Below are 24,792 nucleotides of genomic sequence, written 5' to 3'. Positions count from 1 at the left end.
CAATGTAAATACGAAAGCATCCCAATCTTCATGTTTTGCCATGAGCACACCTGTATACTACTTCCCGAAGTCTTCATACCAATCTTTTTTGGAGCTTTTCGAACATTTAAATTTGCTTGTGGGCCCAACCATGTGTGTGTTGATACTAGAATCCTGATTTTAGGCGCATACTGTCACTCGTTAAGCTTGAAGGCACGCTTGGTCCTATGAATGAACCATCAACGAATAAGCTGAAATTATTAGGTTAGTTAACATCGGCAGGCAACCGATATAAGGAGAGCACCTCAAATATTCGGGGAGTCCGCTAGCAGCAGGTAAGACCAGAATAAAGTTGTTTTTGTCAAGGCAGAAGGCTGGGCCAGGTTGTGGTTCACGACTGATTAAAAATACGAGCGCAGTAGACTCGGACAAATTGGTACAAAACATTAGCACTGGCACTTTCTACCCCTTTGTCTCAGTCTATTTATCGATTTTGTTTCGCCTTGGAATATTTATTGATGGCAAAGTGGAAGCTGAAGGTGATCATTTAGGCAGTCACTTCGAATAACTGTTCGGTCTTCTAAAACTTACGTGCTTTTAAGCAGCAAATTCGAAACTAGACTTCTTGTTAGACATGAAAATATATCTGTGGGGGCAAATACCAGAATTACAAAAACTGGGGTCTATATCCTGGCACCACGAAATTATTAGCCCAAATATGCGGACCAGAGGCGCATCCTTAGATTTTCTTTGCTGAGCCGTGAGCCACCAGTCAGCCTCCGGTGAAGTCAACATATTTGAAAAGATGAAAGGTGGAATAACCACCTGGAATGTGTGTTTATCGCAAGCTCTTTAAAGAAAAGGGCTCTCCAACGGGATCATAGCAGTGTTGTAGGCATTACCGAAAAAAAAATTAACTAAATACGTTAATCGTTACGCTAAATAAAGGGACGCGTTACCGTTCTACGTTAGCTACAAAAAAAGGTAATGCGTTACCTTTACTGTTTCCGAAAAAAAGTACCGCACGTTACTTTGTCGTTACTCGATGGGCATAAATTTTAATCAGTGCATCTTCGCTGCAAGAACTCACGATAACAGTCGTATAAAGCTCGTAATTCACATAAAACTTCCAGCCCAAGCAACGATCTTACCCGAAATCCACATTTAACGAGGATACTTTGCCCAAATGTGCATGAGCTTAGCAATGTTATAGTGGCCTGGAGTTGCCTGTAGAGTTACATGTGATGGCTCCCAACTCTGTGGCACATGGTGAAGCCATTTTGGAATCTGACATTGAGTACAAAATGACACCTCATCAGCAATTCTAACTTTATAAAGAAAACATCGCTAAATTTTGAACAAAATTTACAGTAATCCTGAAAGATGTGATGCTCCAAAACGCTAAGCTGCTTCCACTCAATAGAGAGCTGTGCGTGTGAGTGATCTGGGTAGGGGAGGTAGGTGCAGGCAAGTGTATGAATGCGTGTTCGTGCACGCGTTTTCTGCTTTATGGGCATTCTGTCTTTCTTTAAGTAAGGTGCGTCGTCAAGGGCAGCTGTTTTCTGGCATGGATGCGAGCTGCAGAAAGGGCCGTCGAGAGCAGCTGTGCATTTTGTTTATTTGCAACATCACTTTAGATGCCCTGCAATTTCTTTTCTAAAAAAAGGGCGGATGGGGGGGGGGGGGGGGGCAAATGGCATAAAAAGTAACTAGTAACATGGCACCTACCGTTACCGAAAAACGTTGTGTAGAGGAAAGGTCTGCAGATAACGCGTGTAGAAAGAATTTTTCAAAATACTTTCCACACTAAAGGTTTTCTAGAACAGGGCGGGAAATTAAACCACGGAGACGGGTACAGAATCGAGCAAATTTACATCACGCAAAAAGAATTTCTCCTAATATATACGGAGGGCTAGATGTATCCAGTCCGAAAATTTATTTCGAGCACTGCCTTGTGTCTACGCTGTCGTTCCATCGTTTCAATCCACCCTCTTACAAAAGTGATGCCCCACTAAGTTGCCCGACAGCTTGCTTTACTCATTTATCTTCACATTCTTCGTTTCTCTACTTCACAAATTATAGTTTCTGAAGGCCGCAACGCGAAAGCCGCAGTCACCGGCCTTAACTTTCGAAACCAATCCAACGCAATCGGCATGATCACGAAGCACGGCAATCAATCTCAAATTCAGTAGACATGCAGCTCTAAAGTGATTCCACTAATATGCAATCATTTTGTTTAGCCCAATAACAACCACACCTTAGCACGAAAAGGCTGCGTTAAAATTCATTTCGAACATATTGCATTAATTCCATATTAATTATGTATCTTATTGTCTTTTTGCTTAAAATGCAATACAAATGCTTTCTAAACATTCTAAGCGTAATGTTTTGGACACTGCTACAAACACGTGAAAAACACATCTTTTGTCCGCTTAGTATATTTATTAGGCATTACAAACATACTAAAAATGTGCATCAAATACGTTACATTATATTCAAAAGACACAAAAAATGTACATTGTATACATTAAAAGTATATTCGCTTCCGCTTTAAAAAGCGCTACTAGTCGGCTTGTCGGATGGAGTGATTCATGTTGTTAAACAAACTAAAGACTGGCCCTGCTATAAACTGGCGGAGTTGTGATCAAGAGGTCTAGGCCAATGCGAGGTCTCGTGAAAGTGCCCGCATGGGAAAGATGTCGCCACACAGCAAATGCCGACAAAAAGTGACGTGAGAAAACAGGAAGCGCTCCGACAGGAGTGGTACTTTGCTTGCCTTAAATAACCCCCCCCCCCCCCCCCCCACCCTCCATTTTCGAGAGGCGACATATTAACTTGCCCAGAGAAGAAACGTTTTTTGCCCAAAGACTGTGGGCCCCCAAATTGTCGCACAAGGGCCGTACAGGTCACGTTCGAAGCAGTGGGCGATCTAGAACCGAATTGCTAGTCGTAAATTGCGCCAGGCGTCGGTCAGGACTCGAACTGCCAAGCAAGAAATGCATTGGCATCTATGGAAGCCCGTAGGCCTTTCCATTCGCGGTCCTTTCCGCTGGCATGGTCAGGCCTGGAGGTGCCCAAGACGCCCTTGCCGGTATAATGCTATCACGTTCTCCACACGTAATGAAAATAAGTGGTGGTTTCCTTCCGGCTAGACGTTACAATGAACGAAAGGATGGCAGAAAAGGGAGTTTTCACTGTTTCCCGTAACGCGATTGCGCGCACTAGATTTTTATACGGCAGCTTGAAGTGTGCTCCAAATTAGCTTACGCGGTCTGCCTATTTTTAAGAATTTAAGCATACTTTGGATGAATTCATTTCGTACTTACGAAAGAACCTTTTAAATACAATTCCAACAAGCATATTCTATTTAAGGAAGCTCGCCTTCCAGCAGTAGATTGTTTTACGACAGCTTTAGGAGTGCTGCAGATATGTTTACGCGGACCGCTCATTCGCTAGAATTGAAGTAAAATTTGGAAGAATTAATTTTATATTTACAAAAGAACACAAGAAACACATTGCCAACATGCAAATTAAATTTCTCGAAACGCAATTTCGAGCACTCGATTGTTCTGCGACAGCTAGAAGTGTGCTGCAAATTTGTTTAGGACTGCTCGTTTGCTAGAATTGAAGTATACTTCAGAAGAATTATTTCATAATTACGAAAGTGCAATTTTCATACACTGGCATAATGCGAAAACCGCATACATATTTTTCACGTTTTTGCACCCTGCTGGAAGTATGCTTTAAGTGAGGTATTTTTGGAAAATTTTATGGATATATATTGAATACTAAGCATGAAATTTCAAGAACCTATTCCTTGCATATTTGTAGGAAATTCATGAATACAAAATACGTTTAAAATACAACATAAATATATCGCCGCATTTACCAAGCGTATTAGTTTTCGCTAAGGAATAACCAGGATAGAAGAAAAAAGAATGGCCTAGAGGCAACCAATGATGTGCCGTAACGCAATAAAACGCCTTCAGGTTTTTGAATCCGCGAATCTAACGCTTCTGAGCTCAGTGTCCAAAACGAAGCTCTTCAACTTTCGCGTCAAAATATTTTAAGCACACTTCAGTATGCATTATACATCTCGCATTTAGAGCATCATTTAATTTTTTTCTCTCATTAAAGCTATTGTTAACGTTGGGCGTTCTCATTCCTGCTGTTTTCTAACTTCACAATTTGTTTTTTGCTGTTTCAATAAACATTCTGTGGCACTCCCATCTATAAATCTAATACAGTGTGGGTAAAATTTCTACATTGTGTTTAACAAAGAACCAACCATCATCATGACTGAAGCAGTCACAGAACTCTCAATGCACTGCGTCGTCATTTTGTGAATCACACCGTAAACCCGCTGAACACAGCTACAAATTTTCTTGCAAATGCTGGAAAATCTACACACCCAAAACCCGGCGTGTTCTCTCAAGCAGCGATATATACATGACACATCGAGTTAGTCGTTCCCCCAAGAACACAGTCTGATAGTAAGACTGTTATATAGAGCATATTTGTCACAAAGCTACAGAGTTTCAATATCAAAGAATCACGCCAACAAAGTTTTTTTTTTTAAATCAAAACTAACGATTTAGGCTCATAATGTTAAAATAACCTTCTATAGATGGCGCAAGCTGCATCAGTGGCAGTAAGTCGAACAGTGCTACGAGCAACGTGCCATGTAGCCGTACTGCGGCCGAACTATTGGCAGAGTGGCGCAATTGCGTCACTCTGCCAATATAGTGCTCTGCAATAGAGTGCTGAAGAGCGGGCACGTACAAAGCTATCTCGAGGTAGCGGACAGACGAGAACTATACGTGGCATTCCTGACCAGTCAGCACATAGCTTGCAAGGTAGAGAAATTCTATTGTAATAATGAGAGGGTGGTCGTCTCCGTATTGTAGCTTAATAACATTTACCAAATGGATGTGGTACAGACCAAAACGTCTACATGCAGCCATGGCGACCAGATCGTTGAAAACTTCTATGAAAACGTGGATTTGGCAATCAGGAAAGTGTCGTATAGGGGGTTTAACGTCCCGAAGCCGCTCTGGCTATGAGGGACGCCTTAGTGAAGGGCTCCAGAAATGCCGAACACCTAAGGCTCTTTAACGTGCACTGACATCGCATGGTACACGGGCCTTTAGAATTTCGCCTCCATCGCAATTCAACCACCGCGGCTGGAATCAAACCCGAATCCTTCGGGTCTGCAGCTAAGCGTCATAACCCCTGAGTCATCGTGACGACTGTACTTTGAGCAGTGTAAAAAATGTCTACATTATTCTGATGGGCGACTTCTTTGCAAAATTGGGCAAGAAGCAGGCTGGATACCGGGCAGTTGACGACTTGAAGTAACGAAAGCGGAAGTAAGCAAAGCCTTGGGAGCAGTGCAAAAACGGAAAAAAAGGTGCGGATATTCAGGCAACCGCACATTACTAGAAAGACGGTGGGTAACTTGTGCTAGAATAGCTATATTTCTTGAATATAAAAAGCCTTATCCCCTCGAGAGAATCGAAATCTTTGAAGAAAGTTAACATAATCTTAATTCATAAGGAAGAGTCCGTCAAGGACATGAAATTTAGAAAAAATAAGCTTCCTGCCAGTTGCTTGAAGGGTATTTGGTAAGACATGATGATGATCAACTTTTATAGCGTAACGGCATCTGTGGCCATAAAGTGCAATGGCTCAAAGTTTTTTCTTCCGCTCAAGGTTCGGTCAGAGACCCATATCTCGAGCATTTGACCCTAAAGAATTCGAGCGCCAGGCAGGGGATTTTCTACGGGAATCACTGATAGAAATACAATAATCCTAGACTTCAATCAAACAAAATGTCACGAAGTCTTTCACAAAGTCTACTCCACAGTTCACCATATTCGCACAACCAAACACGGGGATAGAAAAATGCGCTGAATGTAATCAACCGGTATTTATAGTCGTCAGTGATGACCAGAAATCTTTGACTAATTTGAAACCTCAGCGATTATGCAGGTACTACGCAGTCACTGTAGAGAAGACCTTTTGGTGAGAATATTGGAAGGTGTCTATAACACCTGCAAATACACTGTAGTCCTCCTTAAATACAACAATAAAATTCTAATCAAAGAAATAAAGAAGATTGTCCAGAAGGAAGACATGACCTCTTCAATGCTGTTCACCACCTGTTTTCAGTAGGTATTAGGAGACCTGGATTAGGAACACTTTGACATAAGAGTTCATGGAGAAATGAGTTGTTGTCAGGTACCTTCAGATCATGAATGACATTTACCAATATCTCTAAAGCGAAAGGTATATAACAGCTGTGCTTTGCCGGCATTCAAATATAGCGCCGATATGTGGAGGCTAAAGAAAAGGATTCAACTAATATTGAGGGCAACGCAGCGAGCTAAGAAATGAAAAATATACGTGCAACGTTAAGGGAAAGGAAGACAGCACAATGGGTCAGGGAACAAATGGGGCTTATTGAGATGCTAATCTAAATCAATGAAAAATGCACCCGGGCTGGTCATTTAATTCGAAGGCAAGAAAAACGATGTTCGTTAATGGTGGCGGACTGGATTCTAAGAAAAATGCAAGAGCAGAAGCGAGCGATGGCAAATAGCTTTTTTGGGGGGATGCGGTAAATAAGCTTGCGGGGAAAAAGTAAGGGTGGCTGGCACAGAACAAGGATAATTGACGAGATATGCGAGAGGCCTTGTCCTCTAGTGGGCATAGTGAGACTGATAATGGCAGGCAGCGCAGACCTGTCGCCACGGGTGGCCGTTAGCTCTCGTCATGTTTTTATAGTAGCTTTAAGCAGAGCGACATGTCGTTTTGCCAAAGATGCAATGGTGTCTGAATTCCGCAGGGTTAATATCTTCTTTGTACTTTTTTTATATCCTTAAAAATTGTTGAAGAAGTGTGTTGCACCGGTAATAAGCTGTACCAAAGTATATAAATGTAACATTCTCTTAAGAACACTAAATACATCATACCGCTTGGTGCAAATGAGTTCTCCTCTGTGCAAGTTAGCAAATAATTAATTCATGTCTTTTGTTTTTATATGACACGGAGGAAACGCATAAAAATACTCTCATTGATATCATTATGCAGTGCGCTGTAGAAGTAAGCAGTAGGATGGGTCGATACGATACCGGCAAGCCATCTCAGGAGACGAAAGGTCTGATTAGGAAACGCCAAACAATCAGGGCGCCAAACCCTACAGACAAAACAGAACTAGGAAAGGGTTTTAAGCTGATAAACAAGTGCAAGTTAGCATACTCAAGGATGTTTAATATGGAGAGAATCGAGTATTCTAACCTTAACGAACGGACGTAACCTTAAAGCTTATTGTCCGTTGCCTACAAGCTATTTACAAAGGTAATCACTAATAGAACCAGGGCTACCGGAGACTTTCATGAACCAAATAATAGGTAGCCTTTCGTAAAAGATATTCTACAGTAGATCATATTCACACTATCGTTGAGGTGATAGATAAATGCACAGATTATAACCATCCTCTATATATAGCCTTCATTGACTACGAGAAGGCAGTTGACTCAGTGGAGAGCTCAGCAGTCGGGCAGGCATTGCATAATCAGGGGGCAAAGAGCCTTATGTGAAAATACTAAAAAATATTCATAACGAATGCACCGCTAACACAGTCGTTCATAATGCACGCAATACAATTAAAAAAAACGAAGAGCGTCAGGCACGGAGACACGATCTCACCAATGCTACTCACCGCCTGCTCACAGAAGGTATTCCGAGGCCTGAATTGGGAAAAGTTGGAGATAAGCGTTAATAGAGAATAGCTTAATAATCTGAAATTCGCTGATAACATTGCCTTGCCGAGTCACTCAGGAGACGAACTGCAACGTGTGATCAATGAGTTAGGCAGAGCAGAACAGTAGCTATAAAAATTGACATGCAGACCACCAAAGTAATGTCCAACGGTCAAGCAAGGGAACATAGTTCACAATTGCTGGCGAGGTTCTGGAAGTGGCAAAGGAACACTTTGGGCAGGTATTGACGGCTTATCCAGATCATGAGAGGGAAATAACTAGAAGAATAAGAATGGGGTGGAGCGCAAATGGCAGGATGTCTCAGGTGATGGGTGGCAATTTACCAATATCCCTCAAGAGAGAAGTATGCAACGCTTCTCTATTTGACTGCCAGTGTCTAGTAGTCGTCGCTTGGGCCTCAGTCAATCTACTTGAGCAGCTCTTAAACATGGGCACCATCCAGCTTCCTTTCTGGAAAAATAATTGATTGATTGATTGATTGATTGATTGATTGATTGATTGATTGATTGATTGATTGATTGATTGATTGATTGATTGATTGATTGATTGATTGATTGATTGATTGATTGATTGATTGATTGATTGATTGATTGATTGTATCTACAGGTACTCACCTATGGGGTAGAAACGCGGTGGCTAACGAGGAGGGTTCAGCTTAGGTTAAGGATAACGCAGGTAGCTATGGAAAGAAAACTTATAGTGTACCGTTAAGTGACCGTAAGCAGACAGAATGGCTGAGGGAACAAACGCGGGTTAATCACATTCGGGTCGAAACCAGAAGGAAGAAACGGGCTTGCGTAAGGCATGTAATGCGAAGGCAAGATAACCCGTTGGTCCTTAAGGGTAACGGAGTGGATTCCAAGAGAAGGCAAGCGTAGCAGGGGGCGCCAGAAAGTTAGGTTTCCGGATGATTTGTTTATGTCATATGGGGGTTTAACGTCCAGAAGTGACTCAGGCTATGAGGGACACCGTTGTGGCGGGCTCCGGGAATACACGAGCGTTTAGTACTCGGGCGTTTAGAAATTTGTCTCCATCGAAATTCGACCGCCGCGGTCGGGATCGCACCCGTGTCTTTCGAAACAGCAGCCCAAAGCCATAACCACTGAGCCACCGTGGCGGCTCAGGTGGGTGGAAGAGATTAAGAAGTTTGCGGGGATACAATGGGAGCAGCTAGCAAAGGACAGGGTTAATTGGAGACATGGGGGAGGCCTTTGCACTGCAGTGGGCTAGCCAGAGTGACAATGATGATGATGATGACACACGAACACGAGCTGATCAAGGAATGCTTCATTTTTCATAAGTACCCGGAAGGCCATGGAGATTATAATTTCGCTCATCTGTGAGAAGATAACGCTAACCCCTTAAAAAAGCATGTTCATAAGTAGTGTACAGCGCCGCGTTCTCTAGACGAGCTGGAATTTCACAAACCTGAACGGATACTGATGCTTGAACTTTCTTTCAGCTTAGTGCCAGTAATAACCGTGTATAGGTCATACACAGACAATCTCGTATTATTTATTAGGCAACGTATCCAAGGTACAAGCCAAGCGCCGACTCCTGTAATTTTGTATTCCTTGACCTGGGCTATCTAATGGGAAAACAGAAGTGCCAATGAGGCCTTATGACCAATCTATCTGATGTGAAGTGTCCCTAAAAATTTTCCGATTAACTACATTGCGTTTTGTGTTATATTTGTTGCTACTAAAAGAAAATTGACACTGCCTCATAAAGGCATGTGCAACATTTTATTGTAATGTAATATATTGTTGTCATTTTCTCAGTTGACTGATATTAATGAAAGGCTTTACATCAAGTGGAGAAACTACAACAGAACAGAAAACCGTTGCCACTCAGCAACAAAAAAAAGCGGCTCCGGTAAACATTTTGTATACACGTTGCGTGTCCATCCAAAAGGCTGGGAACATATGTAAGTACTGAACAAATCTTTTTCATTGGTACATAAAAGTTGTGCTCGACTAATTTGCTTCTTACCCAAGGTATCTCTACAATACCAACATGACCACTGAAGCGACAAGTGGTCACAGAGAAGACAACGCAGCCCGATACAAGTTTGGACCCGGTAAAGATACATATTGCATCCATTCGCTAGCTTTAAGATAAAAGAATAGCAAAGAGGTTGATATCAGTGCAAGCAACACTGACATCTCGAGCGGAATGGTGTCAGCTTATTTCCGAAATTCATGAAATGGCATTTAAGGCACCCTTTAAATGTTTTTGTGCCCGAAGGCCATTTTAGATTTGAGACAAGCATCTGAAATCTGTCTTTTAAACCGAAACATTACTTTCGATGGCACAACAGACAGTTCCGCAAGACAGTTGCGCTTTAGTTAAACTTCATCTGAACCACGGATTGTACAATGATTCGATACATGTCAAAATTTTGTTGGTGAGTCCTAAGAAGACGCACATTTTAAAATACAAAGTTCACCCAGAATTTTACTTATTTTCTATTCTTTTTTTTTAATGACTCAGGCTATCCAGAGGTACTGCGAGAGCTCATATACACGAACATAAGGAAAGATTGTTTCATTCTGAAGGAACAGCTAGAGAACAATGAAACAGGTAAGATCTTTTTTCCCAAAACCTTTGTTAAGCCTGCTTCCGTGCGTGAAGCCGCGTGATAATTCTAGAAAACAATGCCGCTTCAAAATGGTGCATGAAATACTTGGTGAGCACCTGAAATTTTGCACGTACCATTACACTGTAGTTTTTTTAATAACAGAAACGGGACGCTTCTGAGATAAATTGTACAGTACGTCAGACAACGAAACACAACATACATCCTGCAATCGCTTCCTTGACTTAGATTGCCACGCATATTCATTACCAAATCATATATGGCTCAGGTATTCCCGAGCAACTTTATTACTTTAATTTTAGGAGTTCATTTCTAGGAGTTCCGCCACTTAACAAATTGCGAACAGCAGTGAAAAGATACGCAGGCGAGTGGTTCTTCCGGCACCCGCATGCGTCCCACGGGATCCGGCCGCGCAGCCTGCATTGGCCCCTTGACCGCCGCCCAATTTGTCAGCTCCTCTTTTAGGTCAGTCCCGGGGTAATCGTCGACGGCGTCTCGCTGGCTGACACCGCTCCCTGTTGCGGTTTGTTCTTTTTCTCTGCTGAGGACTGTGGGCGCTATAAAGCCCATGTAGGTTTTAGGACACAATTATGCCTTTCCTACACCCTGCTTACACATTGCCTGCGTGGCTGCTGGGCTACTGATGATTGAAAATTACTCAATTCTTTCTCAAAATCTATGACCCTATACTAGGTGTTACAGAGAAGACTTTAAATTATTTTCAAAAATAGGATTTTTGAGGTAAAAACGTGGCTTTTGCGGCATTCCATTGCCAGGCTTGGTGGACACCAGAAAACGGTGGAATCATTTTAACTACTGGTGTTATTTCTGATCTGTTTATCCTAGTCCTTGTTTGGGCTATCGTGTTTTGAAGTTAACTAGTAAGGTGGTTAATTCAAAAATTATCTTTTTAACTATTAGAATTAGGCGCCAGGTTGCAACTACATATCTGTAGCCGGCCGTTAGTAGTCCTGACATCAGTTTTAAGAATTTGCAAAATATGATTGCCCTCGCCGCTTTGGCTCGAGATGATCTGGCTGTATCGTGTGAAGATACATGCGTTTTAGCAAGCATGCAAGCAAAGGAACCCCTCCAGTGCACGCGACCAGTCGAAATAGTCAAATTTTGTCGAGCCACAGCGGGAAAGATAATCGCCTTTTCTAAATTATGAAAACTGGCATGGCGGATACTAACCAGCGGCTACAGAACTCTATTTGCAACCAGATGCCTAACTATAATGGTTAAAAAGTTAATAATTGAAGATTAGTTAGCCAGCTTAATACTTACGATGATTCACCGGTTTTCTGGTCTGCGCCGCTGCTGGCAATGCCATGCCACAAAACTCATATTTTTACCTCAGAAATGCTATTTTTGAAAGTTAAAGTCTTTCTTGTAACGTCTATATAGAGGTTGGCTATGTTTCGCGCATACCTCTGGCACCTAACTTATATGAAAGTGGTGTAATGCCGGGTGTACTTTCTGAAAGGGCGCGTTGTTCTTTGCTTCATTCAAGTTGGAGATTACTTTAAGCTATCATTAATTTTTGTGTTATATACGTTACAAGTAATCGCGCATGAGCGTATCGATCTGTTACTTTTAAATTTTGTGGCATCAGCTTTTAATAGCGTTAGCTCTTACACATCGCGTTTCGAGATTTTTGTGGGGTCCGCTACCATCCTTGGTCACAGCGCCATCTGTGGCAGCAACTACTCATCACGTTTCGAGATTTCGTGAGGTCTCCTACCACCCTGACATCAAAGCGCCATCTGTGGCTGCAGCTAGAAAACAGTGCATCTCGCATTGAGACTTGTAGCGCCATCTACAATAGGCTTGTAGAAACAACCACCTGTCACGTGCTTATAAGGACGTCACGGTCCACTATGGTGGATAGAGGTGGAACTATGTGAGTATGACGTCAGGGGACGAAATGACGGCATAGTTTCGGTTTATCGAATCCAAGATGGTGGTCATTAAAATTGATTGCGCCCTCTCATTCCTTCCCGATTTCACCAACAATATCCTAAAACGGGTAGGAGAACTGTCCCGTTACGGGACCGCTATACATGTACGCATTCGTTCCGTTATATATACTCCGAAAACAACAGGCACCCATCCGGGGACAGTTCTATACCGAATTTGGTAGGAAAACAAAACCCTATGGGTCGTGGTATAGAAATAAAACAACAATCAAATAATACGTAAGCATTGTATACATGCAATTACTAATTGAAGCGTTACCATATAGCACCGCAAGCCGAATTCCAGTCCTACCTTGACCCCTCAAGCGAATCGTGAGCCCCCAAACAAAAATACCGTTTTGGACGTATCTTGACCCGCCGCGGTGGCTCAGTGGTTAGGGCGCTCGACTACTGATCCGGAGTTCCCGGGTTCGAACCCGACCGCGGCGGCTGCGTTTTTATGGAGGAAAAACGCTAAGGCGCCCGTGTGCTGGGCGATGTCAGTGCACGTTAAAGATCCCCAGGTGGTCGAAATTAATCCGGAGCCCTCCACTACGGCGCCTCTTCTTCCTTTCTTCTTTCACTCCCTCCATTATCCCTTCCCTTACGGCGCGGTTCAGGTGTCCAACGATATATGAGACAGATACTGCGCCATTTTCTTTCCTCAAAAACCAATTATTATTATTATTATCTTGACGGGGTGCAAATCGACAATGGGTACACGTGGATCGTAATTTCTCTGATAGATGTCGCTAGGCGGCGATCATTCCCCTAGGCGGCGGCCGTGCACGCGTAGCCGAGCATGGTGGCAATCCACCCCGTTTCAAAGGGTATTAAATTCCGTTTCTCGAGACGAGCGGTGCGTTCTTCTTCGCTTTCTTCGTCTAGTAAACCAAACAGCTAACGCTCGTTACTTCAACGTCTTCCAGACCGTGGGGGACTTCTTTTTTCGTCAAGGCCTTTTGGCGTTTTTCGAAGCTTCCGCCGCGCCTGAGGTCCTTAGCCAATGCGTCTACATGGCTGAAATTTTTTCTAGCAAAAAATATTTTGGATCCTCCAGCAGCTGCGCTGCCAAGTGATTCTATCCGGCGGCTCGTCTCTCAACATTGCCATTGCATTTTCTGTTCTCCTTCCGCCTTTATTTCGAACTGGATATCCACTTCATCGGCAGTACTGCCTCTGTCAATATCTCGATATACTGTGCAGATGCTCGGAAAATTTTTCGGCTATATGAATTATCGTAACTCAATTGCTAAAAACATTTCCGTCCTAGCCTGTTATTGCATAAAGTGGGCATTCAGTTGTAGGTGATGGAAGAGAGTAAATCTGATTCTTTTCCATCCCGACACCAGAATAATTTCAGTCATGGAAACCAGAGTCGCATTTTGTAGTCCACTCGATTGATGTCGTTTTAATGCTCGTGTTTGTGGCTATGCTGTGTCGACAAATTTTAGGAACAAACTGGTGGTTGATAGTAGTTTAAACGTGCTCCTAATCTCTAAGACATTAAGGCTCTAGATTAATGCGTATCAAGCCTTAAACCACCCTTGGCAATTGGATGAGCAAGTGCAGCCATATCACGTCCATAGAAACGCATTTGTTGGATTTCAGTACTAAGCCTACTTTTTGGATTCGATCAAAGCTGACGGTTAAATCTTTGTTACGCTCACTACATGCTTCCCAACATCGTAAAAACACGCGCACTTTTTCTAGTTGAGTACCCACAAACTCGCCTCGAAAAAGAATGCCAAAGCTGCAGTAGCCTTGCATAGTGCAAATGTCACCGCACTAGATTCATAATCTCGGATTGTGGCCATGAAAGCCGTTCGATCAGCGCAACTGCAATTATAACGTCAATATACTTGTTTTCATGAAGCAGGTATTACCTGTTACTCCTGCTACCTTTTACGTTTTCTTTTCACATGTCTACGAAGTGCTCTTCTTTGTTCTTTTGATTCTCATTGGCTAAGTTGTTATCCATCTTTTACCTACCATCTCTACAAAAATTTGGATAATGTCTTGGCGATTCCAATAAAATGCGAAAGCCGAAAGTTTTGTTAGCAACCGCAACTGCCTCCAATTCTTTAAACTGGACGCAACGACAGGTGGAAGAATGACATGCTTCCACCCTCTTTTGCTATCCAGCTGGTTCTCGAAGGCTGTTTACTTTTTCAATTACCGTTACGATTCCGGTAGAAAAAATCCTAATTGTTTCTTTAGCTTTAAAGATGCACTACACTCCCCGAGAGCCAATACCAAAAATTAGGGTGCAATCAAGAAAATTTTGAATTAGAGCAATGAAAAATTATGGACTGCGCAAAAGTGCAATAGAGAGGGGAATAGAAAATAGGCAGACATTTTGCTGGTGACAGTGCAGGAAGTCGGCCAGCCAGATGTAGACAAAGTCTTAGGACGCCCATTAGAAGTGCAAGGAGGGAATTGGGGTTGGTTGTACATACTGATGGTTTATCGCGATGCCACACAAACTGGCACTGATAATGATGGTTTAGTAAAAACAAAATATATTTTAATGTTCATTCGCATTTCGAGCCCGATGCACAAAAGCAATCTTAGTTGAACGAGCTGTTTTACTTATGTGCACTTTCGCTCGTTCCTGACATCAACTCCTCCGCCAATACTGGGACGGAGAGGGTTCTTGCGTGCTTGTCTTCGCCAGCCTCAACGAAATTAAAAGCCTTCTGTCTCTGGTTCTTTTCCACGCGCGCGCACTAAGAATGTATCGCCTTCACAGAAATGTTAACGCCTTACTTGTTTGCACCTTTCATATTGGTGTACCAATAATTGTCATATAGTTTCCCACTGGCAGCTCGTTAAACCCTAGAAAGATCTTGAGACGCTTCATTAAGTCCAACGTCATGTCTAAATTTCTCTTGGAGGCGAAGGGCCAGGATGACATTGTGGGCCACGAAATTAAAATGAAATCATCCCTCCTACCTTTGGTACACAGTCGTCGCAGCAGAGGCGCCGAAGTTAGCGCGGAAAAATTGCATCGCACAACACGCAAGATTATAAAAAGATAATTAAGGTGGTGGGCTGCTCAAACAAATGCACCACTTCACTCACGAGATGGAGTTTGGTTTAATAGCTAGTATTTACGGCCAAGACACATTGCTTCTTCATAGGTAGGCAAGCAGATGTAAGCGCGGTGAAGGTGTTACCAACGAGGCTGAGAAAGCAAGCTTTTTATTCATGGAGAACGTTTGCGCTCATGGTGGATGATTCCAAATGTTGTAGGTCCTTACCCTTTGTGAGCATCGGTGTTCGTCTGGTGCTATAATTTTTCTCTCCTTGCCGAGCTCTTCCTTACCTATGTGACAAGATTTAAGCACACAATGTATATTTTAAAACAATGACTACATAAATGCTCGCAAACAGTGATAAAACCACTGTATGGGTGACAGGGCCCTCGTCAGGCAGAGAGTATATGCCTGATTCCCTGTTTGCCCAGACCAACCTTGTATACTAAATTTTCCAAATACATAAAAAAACAACTCCGCGACAAAATCACGTATAAAATTTAGGCCTAAAAATAACTTGCCTCTTCCTATTACTTTCAGGCTGCCAGCTTGTGCGAACAGCGAGCACTATTGACAAACCTGTCCCTCCGAAATGCAAGAAAGCCTACGAAGACAACTGCCCTGGTGATAAATTTGAACTTTATAAAGATTGGTGCCAGGGATTTCCAGATATTATTCGATGAAAATTATTACTGCCTTCAAAAAGAAGTCTGGCTTCCAATGTTTCGGCAGAACCAAGAAAACAGTAAAGGCATATAAAAAAATTACTGTATTTCTCATGTCATCGCTTTGTTTCTTTATCTGAACTTAGTCATTTTCTTATTAGATGTATTGAAAAATATAGGGGCTTCATTAGCAGTGAAGGGAGTTGCAGCATATTTCTCAATGCTCAAGGTAAAGTACTACCTCGATGGAAAGAAATGCGAGCAACCGGGTGCCAACACGTTCCGCTGTTTCAATTTCTTTTCACCGCGCTTTTATTTCGGTGATAGCAAAAAAACCCTAGACTCGCCCATGACACATTCTAGGACGACTCTAAGGTCTTCTTCGTACCACCTAGGCAGAAGCGCGATGAAAATAAGTTACAACAGCGGGGCGGGTTGGCACCGGGTTGCTCGCATTTCTTTCCATCGAGGTAGTACATTAACAGGCTATAGACAGAAATAATGGATATGTTTAGGCCGCAGTCACTGTTTTTCACATCTTAAGAATCTGATGTTTTCATTGAAATATACACGCCTGCGTATTTTGTATTTTCTCTTCATGAAACTAAAATCACCGCTAAGGTAAACACGCCACAACGAAAACGCTGCTACACGTGAAAACTTTAAGTGCAGATATTTTTCCACACCTGCTGTCTTGATTCGAGAAAATCGCTCAATCAGTTACATAGTACTGTTGACTGCGTATAGCAGCTATTTCAGCAAACAACTCACATCAATCGGACAGAAACAGGACACAAACAAGACAGAAAAGCCAGAACAGCAGCCGGCGATGCACACTTGCAACATAGTTGTTCCTGACCGGCTGGTGCGGCCCGATGCTCTTAGTACCGGCTAGAACTTGTGGGCTTCACTTTCGGTGTTCCCACGCTCGTCGCTGCTCCTGCTGCCCCCTATGTCACGTACTATCATGTGCTTTTCTTCTTCTTCTCCTTCTTCTCCTTAGTAAGCATGGCACATGCCCACGCAGGGTGATTGGCCAAGGTTCAGTAGATAATCCCAATAAGGTATTTGCGCGGAGAAAAATAGGCGTGAGAAGACTGAATCAAGATAAAAAATGGAAAAGTCTAATGAATTAAAGAGATATGAATTACCAGGAATAGAATCGAGCATTTTTGGACATGCGACAAAATTTTGTATACAGCTAACAAGGTAACCGATCAGCTGCACTTATGTAATCATGAAGGTAACCGCAGGCACTGCTTAACGGGAGTCCCTTTGCGCTCACACCGAACGAAAGAAGAACTAGAAGAGACAGAGGGAGTCGTAACCTCGAAAGAGGGACCTCCAAATACTATTTTCTCTGAACTGCGAACCGCCGGCAAGAGAGGAGAAAATGATCTATAGTTTCAACTTGCCCACATGATACACAAAGGTTTGTCGCAGCGAACCCACATCTGCATAAGTACAAATTAAAGGAGGGATTCTGCATCGTAGAAGCGTCATTGACACCTCACAAAGCCTTGATTTACACCACCGGATATTCCATGGGAACTTTAAGTGGTTAAAATCCACCGTACTGAGCAATGGATCACTCAGGTTGGCTGAAATATGTTGGAAGCGCTAGAAACGTGAAGTTTCTAACAGAATGCGGTGAGGGACGGGATAGATTACAGGAGCGCTGAGAGCTGACCTTGCCAATAAATCAGCGACCTCGTTAAAATAGACGCCCGAATGCTCAGGTACCCAGAAAAAGCGCATCTCACGCACTGTGTGCGGAACAAAAAACCTAAGCGAACGACTCAATAAAGATTTTCCCGAATTTTGGAGAGAGATTAGAACTGAAAGGCAGCCTGCAAGAATAAGAAACCATGCTGCATGCCTAGCAAGTCTGAGATGTGCTTTTATATCTTGCACGTAGTCTTCCTCTTCTTTGAATCATTTACCTCATGCCACGCCTTTATTCCACGTTATCCTTTTTCGTCATTTTTCCTTCAACCTATGTAACACTTGCCACAGAATTCTTTCATGTCTTCCTACTCTTCATTCATCCCCTCTCATCTTCTATGTGACAGAGCAGTGCGGGGGGATCCTGGCCGCAGTGGTCCCGTTTCCATGGAGACTAAATGGAAAACGCTCCTGCCCGGTGCGCGATGTGAGCGTTTGTTTAAAAAGCATATGGGTCCAAGGTGATGCGAGGCCCACCAATAACAGCGTCTCTCTTAGCCCACATGCATCTCTTAGATGTTGAACCCCGAACACCAAACCAATACAACGGCGAAAAAAAAAACATACGCCTCATACAGCTGTGCTCCTCTCTGTCTTTGTATATGGCGCCGCAATTGGCTTCCTGCTCACTGCGCATTACTATTATAGAGTTTGATAGTAGAAATTCTTTAAACTTCGTTAATCTCTAGTCACGACAAAGCCAGGGTGTACAGAAGTTTCTTCAGGGCAACAATGTTGCTCCAGCCGCGGCGGCATAAATTCAACCATGCACGAAATGCCGCCTCGACGGTAGGCATCGCCTTGAGGATAGTCGCCAGATGGCCGCGAAATTTATCACTGTTGGACTCAGCATTATATTGGTCATCGAAACCAGCCTTGATACGAAGGTGCTCTTATCGCGTGTCAGATCAGTGACAAAGCTGGAGTATCTGAACTTCCCAGCATTGTAATCCGGGTATATCCGCATCTCTGTTACAGAACACAGATTCATCAGTGCAGTCGGCGGTGCGTTCTAACAAACTGAGTTTTTTGATCTCGCCTTGGTAGATATGCCTCTTTCACCTTTGCTATCTCCCGATAACTAAAGGATCCTCGCTGACTGCGCCAGTTAACGCTCGTTTTTGGGCTCCACAAAAGGTACCGCACTGTCCTAGACGGTATAACAGACGAGATCAGGCAACACTTGACTTGAGGGAAGACAAACTGAAGCTTTACACAGGAATTTATACATTAACAATAAAAATAAACAGCGAGCACAATAAAATGGAACTGGCTAAGAGGAAATGATCCCTCCTTGGCATCGGCCAAAATGCAAGCGATGTAAATCTTGCTCGGAACAATTCTCGAGACTCCGGCGCCCGGTTTTAAAGACCTAGGAGCCTGGCCCACATTTTTCGTCGCCCAATCACAACAAACTAACACATGGCTGGGTTAAGAACTGCATGGAATGTCTTCCAGGTTCCGCAAGGTTCTAATCCCTCTCCCTGAAATACACAATACGAAAAGAAGATCAAAATTGTTAAAGAAAAACAGCATTTCGGGAATGGACCCACGAAATGATAGGCCCACTAGATTACGTGCCACGTCCCATACCTCCTTAGTGTTACCCAAACTCTCTCCCTTACAAAGTAAAAAGAGAAACAAACGAAACTACATCAAAAACATTCTCCCGTGTCGCAGGCTTCCTGGAAATTCGTCACGCTGGCGCCTGCCAGCATTAGGCCAATTATCAATCTCAACCGAGCCGCTACAGCCGCGAGAAACCATCGGGGGCGTTGAACCCTGCTCCTTACTTCTCGTCTTCGTGACGACTGTTGACAGGCGTCACCCGAAATCCGAGAAACGGCCTGCTGCGTTTTTATGGAGGAAAAACGCTAAGGCGCCCGTGTACTGTGCGATGTCAGTGCACGTTAAAGATCCCCAGGTAGTCGAAGTTATTCCGGAGCCCTCCACTACGGGCGCCTCTTTCTTCCTTTCTTCTTTCACTCCCTCCCTTATCCCTTCCCTACGGCGCGGTTCAGGTGTCCAACGATATATGAGACAGATACTGCGCCATTTCCTTTCCCCAAAAACCAATTATTAATTATTTAATTATTAAACCATGTCGTAAATGTCCTTGAACGTGCGGCGGCATCCATTTTGTCCAGCTGCGTTTCGTTACGCCAGCCACTTCCCGAGAGCTGTTGGCATAAGCAGTCCTTGGGCGTTTCATCCGTCGCGGCGCCTGCTATCCGCGTCCGCGCTGACCGTGCATTAGGCTTAATTGCTCCCAATCAAGCGCGAGCGTCCGAACCCGTCTCGCCCGACGGTGCTGACACTTCAAACTCTGCCGACCGTCCAACCTAGACGGTCTTTGCTAGGACGATGGGGCGATCGACGTGTGGCGGCTTCGACAGGGTGACTTCTGCTACCGCTCCTGGCACCTCTGGCGCGAAACAACTCCGTGGAGGGCAATTAGCAAACCGTACGACCTTGCCGTGTCTCCGCGCGCAGCCGCATCGTTACCGCCAAACAGGGACCTGGGGAGTTCCGGGAAAGCGTGCTTCCTTCTCCCCTCTAGCCCTGTCGCGGCCTTGGCTGGTCAACGCCCTCCTGGCTCGCCTTGCAGGCCTCTTGCCGACACACCGACAGGGGTTAACAAGGAAATCGCCCCTTAGAGGCTCCGTGACGGCAGCAAAAGGACAGATGGTGCCAAGAAAGCCGCGGGTATCCACCGATCGCTTACAACTGCCTTCTCCGAGCGTTAACACGAATATCATCTACTTTGGGTTCTCTATTCTCCATTCACTTAGCGAAGCGCACGGGCGATGGCGCTTGGGCCCTGGGACCCGGAACAGTAAGGAATTCGCTTACGGGTTTTATGCCTGCACTGCTTTTGGTTCTGCTGATTTTTTTATGACTTCCATAGCAACGTGCAATGATCGTTGATAGTGCAAAGCGCTAATTTCCCAAACCATGATAAAAAAAAACTCACCAGTGGTCTACGCGACTGATGTGGAGGAGAATACGCTAGCATGTTAGCTCCAAGTTCGTGTGTGCTGTGACTCGTGACGCTCTCTCTGCGCAAAGACGAAAACTAGTGCGTGTGTCACTAATGTTCCTATAGACAAGCATCAGTCCATAACGTCAAGTAAATGCGGCGGCGCTGGTGTCAGCAGTGAGTTTCTTTGTGTAGGAAAAAATCGGGACCGTCCGCATTGAGTCCGCCGCGTTTGCGTGCGTTTGGGCATAATTTACGGCGTGTCGATAAATTGTGGTCCGATTAGTTGAACCAAAATGCAGAAGAAGGGAAGCGGAATAAGTTCTCACAAGTTTATTTCAGCCATATAGGCGCGAAATCGACGGGCAGGCGCCGACAAGTTCCCTGACGGATTGGCTTCGCGGCTAGCATTGCATTTCTCATTTGAAATCTACTCAGTCAGCTCGAGTCTCTGAATCCACGTCATTGCTCTTCGATCGCATGGCGAACAGTGCAAGAATCAAGTAACGCCTTCAAGTAGTTCACAATATTGTGCTCACAGCATAGGTTTATGCGCGATATTCCGTGTGCTTGTGATCTAAGTGCAACGGAGGGGGCCACTTTGAGATGCTAATCACCCCAACGACGTCCCGAGATTTACTTCGCGCAAAAAAAAGAGACAAAAATGCTCCTGCCAGTCACATTCAGTGCGCAGCATGCCGCTTTGCGCGCGATGTTTGACGCAGCCCCAAACTCGGGTAGTAGCATGCATTACGGGTAGTTTTTGCTCTATTTTTACTTTCGCAACCTTCAACAATTGCGTCGTTTCAACAACGGTCCAACGACGCTAGGATCTCGTCAAAGTCAAAGTGTGTTAGTTCCAAGATTATTTGAATTTTCTCATTGTAGGTGGATAAGAACTTCGCAAACACGCCAAACACCACATCAAGTACCACACCAAAAGCCACTATGATCGAGCACAATGCGCGCACATTAATGTAAATTTTCAATAAGAAGCAAAATGATTTATTTATTCTGAGCAGAGTGAGCTTAAATTTCGTTTGGAGCTCGAGAAAAACGTCTATAAATGGGCTTGTGCAGATCTCTCATCGCATTGTTTCATACAAAGCAGGACTTAATTAAAGTGTTCAGTAATTTCCACGGTCTGCAGAGTGAAGCGGCTAGACGAATGTAGGAAGCACATCACAAATTTCGTCATGTGAAAAAGTTACTTCGCGTTGATAATTGCGTCGTCTATATCTTGCACTAGCAATCGGATATGCTGTATTGGTCCAGAAGTGGAGAATTGTGGATGACCAGTTTCTTCCCATACCTCGTGCTTTAGCCCGCCGTAGCCTCGCCGTTACTTGTCTCCAACTAGGAGCGGGAAGGCATCCAACACAGCGCTCCGCCTAATTCCATCGCACGAACAGGTTGAAAGAGTGGAGAACTACTCTTCCGAGCACCAACAAACATGTTTGTAACCACAAAAGGCGTGCACGCTTTGAAATATTCGCACACGCGATTTAGTTTCCAAGGCAGCGTCGCTTGGTGCAGTGTAGGCACGCTGCCTTACCTACACCCCGGATCACTGCCGATCGCAGCGCCACCTTTGTTTACAAGCATGACGCTGCACGCGCGCCCTCTCTGGAGGCTCCAAGCAGCAGCGCTAGCAGACAACGCGCCTATCTCTTCCGTGCATTCCTCGGACGCCTGAAACCACGCCCGATGCGCACATGGACCAGTTAATTAATAAAACTTGTTGTCTATGCTGCTCAGCGAACTTAAAAGGGCAGAAAGAATAGCTTTCATGAGCCCGCACCACGTTGCGCGCTCAAATAAAACGCGAACTTTACTGAAGCAGCTCATTCTTCTGAACTATTCTCCAGAGTGGCGATCATACAGCGACAATTTTTTTTTTATTTTTGCATCTTCCAACATTTAGCGTAAGCCCAGAAGTAGCGACGATATTTTGGTCAGCTGATTGCGCTCGTTCCCTAGTGCTAAAGAAATAGGCGGATTGCGATCTTCCTGCTGCTTTTCGAAACGTTGCCCACAAATCGCTTGAACAGTGTTTAGGGAATATTACGCACTATTACGGGTTCCATTGCATTTGTCTCAGTTCGGTAATGTACGCACGGTTACATGGTCTTTCTAACCAGAGACCATTGCGTTACAATATTTCAATAGCTTGAATACGAAGAAAAAGAGGGTTTCACTGCAACTGTAGATGATCAGCAAGAAAAGCTGAGTTAGTCTCTTTTTTAGGGTGGGAGGGGGGAATAGAATAAAAGGAACAATTATTTTCAAATTGCAGTTTGGTGCAATTTTTAGTTGAGTGGTACCGTATTACTGCATGCGTCTTGTAATTAAAATAATATTCAGAATGTAAGAAAACAAAAGCCTCAATGTGACTTCGCGCAAAGCCATGCGGCAGAACACGGCAAAGTGGGGAAAAAAAACTGATTCCAAGCGGTCCTTTCATGTAGCTCACAAGTGCCTCAAAAGCAGCTGCATACCGTGTAGCTGCCTTGCGTGTGGTGCATGTGTATGTGCATGGCGATAGGACCACGCGTTCCTTTAAAGCATGCAATAAAATCAGTGTTCGGCGCATTTCACATCACATTTGCGTCTATCACGATGTGCAGGTGATCTTAGATATCTTGTGCGGACAAGAAACCCGAGGTAATATGCTATCACATTTAAAACGTATTAAACAGCACCTACACGCTGAAATGGCGTTGTGTAACATGGCCCGATGCATCACAACTGCGTCAATACAAAATAAAATTTTCACCTGCACGGCTGCTTTGAACAGACGGATCAAATTAACTAAATGCCAAGGGCCGCTCTAAAACACTCCTCTAGGCCTCGTCATTTTGTAATGATTCAATGCTCAGCCAACACACCAGCTCTTTATCACACCCAAAACTCGCGTCGCAGGCAGTTAAAAGAAACGCTTTGTATTGGAATCCGAAGCTATATACGTTAGAATTACGGCGCGCGAAACCGCAATTAATGCCTACTACCTAAAAATACACGATATAAAAATTGCCGCGACAATAACAGCGTTGCTGAGCTATTGCTAGTGCAACTGCATTCGCGCAGCAAACGAAAGCACACCAGTCAAGAGAAAGGCTGCTTGAGGTTAGACCTATCGCAGTGAATACGTTTTAAAAAACACTGCAAAACCACCAACTTCAATTTGTCAGGTCTTTGCTGTGGGCACAAAGTACTCGAGCCCAATCATGTGAGGCCGTGCTTGCATGCCTTCTGTTGATGCTATCTTAACAGCGAGAGCTGGAGAATAACTTTTTCCGTCTGCCGTGCGGCTGCGGAAGCCAGACGCCCAGTAAGCCGGCACAGTACTAGTTTGTCACGCTGAATTTCCACACAGAATGCCTGCGTCCGCTCAAGCATCAGGTACATGGACATTCCGAGTTTACAACAACATTGCGACAGATGTGAGTGAAGTACTTTTTGCTTACCTTATCGGCCAAATTTACTGTCGCAATCGGGTACCCCGTCTCTTTCTCCGGTTCAGCGATCACTACTGGACCATTGGGCGGAGCGCAAAGCCGAAGAGTTCACTTGTCACCAACCGGCCAACCGCAGATCACATCGTCTGGATCAAGGCTTTTCGATACCTTTAAAACATACAGGCGCCTTACGTGCCCCGGATCTGCGGTGCCCCCCAGCGTAGCGGGACAAACTATTGTGTGCGGTGCGAGCGCAGCGCGAGAGGCTGGCAGCTGGAAATGTACGATGAAAGGCTACGGCGATAGCTTTGTCTAAACACGAAACCAATGCAGCTAAGTTTGTCTATTCGCGCCGCTTCGAGTACAAATTCCATTTCACGTTAAAAGCATGGAAGGCTTTTATTTACTTCTTTAAGCAAGGTCACGACACTACACACCTGGACGACGCATTTTGTTCACGAAGGGGTTACTAAGTAAAGCTAACGCGTTAGAAGAAACTGAATCTCAGTATTTAGTGATCTCCCATGCAGAAACCATTACAAAGATTACTTAGTGGTTATCATGCTTTCCCGCCCTTCTGCAGAACCGCCACAGCGAGACTCGCGA

General features: G+C 44.2%; 1 protein-coding gene across 1 annotated transcript in view; it reads left to right on the top strand.

The window, feature by feature from the left end:
* The window catches only part of LOC144103651 (uncharacterized), a 47,179-nt gene that overhangs the window by 8,291 nt on the left and 14,096 nt on the right, over positions 1-24,792 (top strand). The window contains exons 2-4 of the mRNA XM_077636314.1: positions 9,545-9,690; positions 9,761-9,843; positions 10,257-10,346. Coding sequence (XP_077492440.1) covers positions 9,545-9,690; positions 9,761-9,843; positions 10,257-10,346 — 319 coding nt within the window. The remainder of the gene's footprint in view (positions 1-9,544; positions 9,691-9,760; positions 9,844-10,256; positions 10,347-24,792) is intronic.

This window comes from Amblyomma americanum, chromosome 9 (genome assembly GCF_052857255.1).
Source record: "Amblyomma americanum isolate KBUSLIRL-KWMA chromosome 9, ASM5285725v1, whole genome shotgun sequence".
In the NCBI taxonomy this organism is placed as follows: domain Eukaryota; kingdom Metazoa; phylum Arthropoda; class Arachnida; order Ixodida; family Ixodidae; genus Amblyomma; species Amblyomma americanum.
Note: the sequence above shows the minus strand (reverse complement) of the source record. Positions and strands in the feature narration are given on the sequence as shown.